The following is a 4,038-nucleotide window of genomic DNA, read 5'->3' on the forward strand; positions in this document are numbered from 1 at the left end:
TTTTAATTATTTTTTATTTTTATTTTTATTTTTATTTTATAAAAAAATATTAAAATTTTTTTTTATATTAAAAATAATCTATTAATAAAATTATTAAATGCATTTAAAAAAAAAAAGCAAAGTGAGTAGGTGATTGTTATTGAGTGAGTTTTTCAATGATGAATTATCAAAATAAAAAAAGACAAAGCAGTGAAACATCTATTGGACTTCTCTTGACTTGAGTGAAGACTTGTTGTTAAACTCTGTGATTGTCAATGGCATCTCCTCCTCCATCATCACCACCGGAGAAGCCTCCTCTTCCTCCTAACATATTCCTCTCTGAAGACGATCTCTTTTCAGATGAATGTCGTAATCCCAATTACGACACTGGATTTCAAACTGCTCCTTCTTCTCCACCACACACTAATCTTCCTACAGATTCTTTACCACCCCACAAAGAAAGTACCGTTGAAATATCTTTTCCTTCTTCACCAAAGTTGTTGCAACAGCCAAATATAGGCCCTTTTCCGGATCCACTTCAAGGTACAGTAAAACCCTTTTCTTTTCACTCCTACTTTAAACAGTTTAATAGTAATAATATTATTGTTATTATTATTATTACTTTTCAGGAAGAGATGCTGTACCGAGTCATCATTTGCTCAAATTTGAGAATTTCTCATTGCTCTCAAAAGCTTCGATAGAGAAATACAGCTCGGAGTTTGAAGCAGGAGGCTACAAATGGTATGTTTCATTTGATCCCTTGGTTGCTTTAGTAATGAAAGTGTTACCGAAAGCATAAATTCGACGAAAAGAAAACAAGTAAGAACACACAAGATTTACAGTAGACAATTAATTTACAAATGTGAAATTCCCAAGTAAGAACACACAAGATTTACAGTAGACAATTAGTTCTGTAGATTTTTGAGTTATTGCATTTAGCTCTCCTTAATTATTTGTAGCAAGGATATTTATGTCATTATCATTTTCATACCTCCAATGCAGGAACTTGTGTATCTACCCAACTGGGGACAAGAACAAGGATGGGGAAGGCCATATTTCTATTTACTTGGAAATGGTGGAAACAAGTTCTCTGCGTGCTGGTTGGGAAGTTAATGCAATTTTCAATTTCTTCGTATTCGATCAGCGTCGGGACAAGTACTTTAGTGCTCAAGGTAGCTTCTTCTTTCAAATTTTTACTTTTTATATACAAGTGATTTCTTTATTTCATGCTAAATCAGTTATGTATGGACAACCTAAATGCCAAGATAAAGATGTGACTACTAACCTTCGACTTCCTAAAGTTGTCATTTTCTTACAAAGGAAAAGTAAGGAGTGATTTACTTTCCTATTTAATAATGTATTTTCTTACAAAGGGCCTGTTTGGGAGAGCTTGTGCTTGTGTTTTTAAGTAGTAGAAAAAGATAAGTATAAGTTGAGACTTTTTAATTTGTGTTTGGATAGTTCATGAAAAAGTGTTTTTATATCTAAGAAGAGTTTTTCAACTTGTTTAGATAAGAAAAATCAAAACACTTCTTATTATCAAGAGTAATGTAATAAAAGGATATAAATGCGATATTTAATTTGTTGTTCACAAATAAAATGTTAAAAATGTAAATAAAAAAGCTTTTCATAAGCACTAAGAAGATATCTTGTTCCAAAAGTGCTTAAAAAAGTTAAAAGCACTTTACGGTTGGTCATTCAAACAGGTTCGAAAGCGGCTTTTTGACTAAATAAGTTAAAAGTAACTTTTTTTAAGCCAATCAAAAAGGCTCAAAATTAGTAATATAGATTTAGTGGGCCCCACATAATATGGAGATTTATAGTTTATCGCATTACCTTTCTCATTATATTCTTTTATGGTTTAATAAGCGTGCTATTAGTGTACACTTCAGCATAAGAACAAATGCTGCTAAGATCAAGTTTACTGCACAACTAGGTAGCAGGGCATGTTTGGTAACTCTGTGACACTTAAAACTTGCAATATGCAGATGTGACGGTACGGCGATTTCACTGTCTGAAGACACAATGGGGTATCGTCAAATTCATCGATCTGGAATCTTTTAACGATCCTTCGAATGGTTACCTTGTCAACGACACCTGCAGTTTCGGTGTTGAGGTCTTCATCGTTAAAACTACAACTAAAGCAGAGAGTCTATCAATGATAAACAATCCTCCGACTCGCAAGATTGCTTGGACTTTCGCTAATGTTTCGAAAACAAAATGTCAATGTTATGAAACCGAACTATTTGTTGCTGGAGACTACAAATGGTATGGAAATGTCCGTCTTTGTCTATCTATATTATGTAAAACTCGGTAATCGGCATACACATTGTTATGATATTGATTTGGTCTATTTTTGTCCTGTCTCAGGAGGTTTTTGTTATATCCAAATGGATACCAAGAGGAAGGCAAGAGGAACAACAATATTACCTTGGCTGTAGAATTGGATTCTTCAACTCTTCCATTTGGCTCTAAAATATTTGTGCATTACACTTTCCGCGTGGTAGACCAAAAGAAAGGCAATGATGTTGAACGAAGTGGTGAGTGATATCTCAACTATCAATTATTCATATTTTATTTTTTCCTTCATTTCTTTTCTCGTCGTGCTAACTAGGTATTGTTATAGCTCTCACAAGAAGTTTACAAGTTTTGGTCTTTGGGATTTGTTCTCTCTCTCTCTCTCAGATAGCAAACTGATATCATCTGCTGCTCGAGGTTTCCGCGATTTCATGTCTCAAGCCAAATTTAAAGATTTAGAAAATGGTTTTCTGGTGGATGACAAATGCGATATAGAGGTAGAGCTTAAAGTACTTGGCTTAGTTACACTAGAATAGTAAAATACTAGCTTTCTTTAGTTTTCTCTTCTTTTATTTTCTTAATGCTTTAGCTTATGACTTGTAAACATATTCTTAAATTGCTTTTTAAGATGTAAAACTGCTTATTATGACTGGATGCTCTGCATTTTCTCCCTCTTAAAAGGTAATGCTTGGGTATTCTCTTGAGTTATTTTAGAGCATATTCTATAATTGATGTGTCAATTGTAAATTTAATACTTGAATGTAAAAAAACTCTCTAATATAATGCTATTTATTGTGCTAAATTTTCCATATGATATACTTTTGTAGCAAATTTCTCACTAAATATAACATATGAGAAATTTGACACTTGATTGTTATTAGTTGAAATATTTACTTTTTATGTAATTATTACAACTTTTGTATTTTCTAGTTATTTTAAAAATAAAAATTTATTTTTACAACTTTTAAAGCATAATGATTATGACAAAAAATATATTTAGCATTTCAAATAACATTATGCATTGAAGTAAAAATAAAAATAACATAACATGTCATACTTTTTTATATTAAATATGTAATTAGTATTTGCATTAGAGATAATCTTACTTTTTTGTACCCATATTTTTAAAGTATACATTTGCAGTAATCAAAAACCAACAATTATACTTCACGAATACCTTGAAATGCAAGGTACCGAAAGATAAAAAGCTTTTTCCTTAATCCAACGGGTTGCGGGTTCCCCCTTGACTCCTCCCTTTTTTGTTTTTTTTTTTGTTTTCTTATTTCTCTTCTCACGTTTCAAAAGTGTAAGGGAAAAATTAAAATAGGAGAGAATTGAGAATTAAAAGTCTAAGTCAAAATATGAATAACTTAGAATTCCATGCATAATCCACGAATTAATAAGGTGCCTAACAAAAAGTTAAGATGAATTAGTGAAAACAGAAGTCATTAGCTTGGCAATCAAGATAAGTAGGCACAGTACACATATTAAGGATTCTTTCCGACGAATAGAGGATAGAATAAAAAATTTAGGATTTATTGCACACAGGTCTCAAATTTTTGAGCTCTTGGCACTTGGTTTCTAAATTTTAAAATCTTGACTTTTGAATCCCTCAACTAACATACAGGATGAAGGCCTATATGTATCTATAAGTATATATGTATACATAGCAAATTAGATATAGTCCCCCTAAAAAATTAAAAATATATCTTAAAACCTTCAAAATTTTAAAAATACTACTTTCTATAAAAATACCTCTAA

The 4,038-nt window shown here is 31.4% G+C and overlaps 1 protein-coding gene across 1 annotated transcript; it reads left to right on the forward strand.

Annotated features, from left to right (window-relative positions):
* Nucleotides 1-188: 188 nt before the first annotated feature.
* Nucleotides 189-3,031, forward strand: LOC112091722. The gene is made up of 6 exons (XM_024165988.1): nucleotides 189-522; nucleotides 609-720; nucleotides 982-1,151; nucleotides 1,968-2,247; nucleotides 2,350-2,519; nucleotides 2,665-3,031. Exons 1-6 carry the CDS (start codon nucleotides 255-257, stop codon nucleotides 2,811-2,813), a joined length of 1,149 nt encoding a protein of 382 aa, XP_024021756.1. The 5' UTR covers nucleotides 189-254; the 3' UTR covers nucleotides 2,814-3,031.
* The last annotated feature ends 1,007 nt before the right edge of the window (nucleotides 3,032-4,038 follow it).

The sequence above is a fragment of the Morus notabilis genome, unplaced genomic scaffold, assembly GCF_000414095.1.
Source record: "Morus notabilis unplaced genomic scaffold, ASM41409v2 Scaffold697, whole genome shotgun sequence".
Lineage (NCBI taxonomy): Eukaryota > Viridiplantae > Streptophyta > Magnoliopsida > Rosales > Moraceae > Morus > Morus notabilis.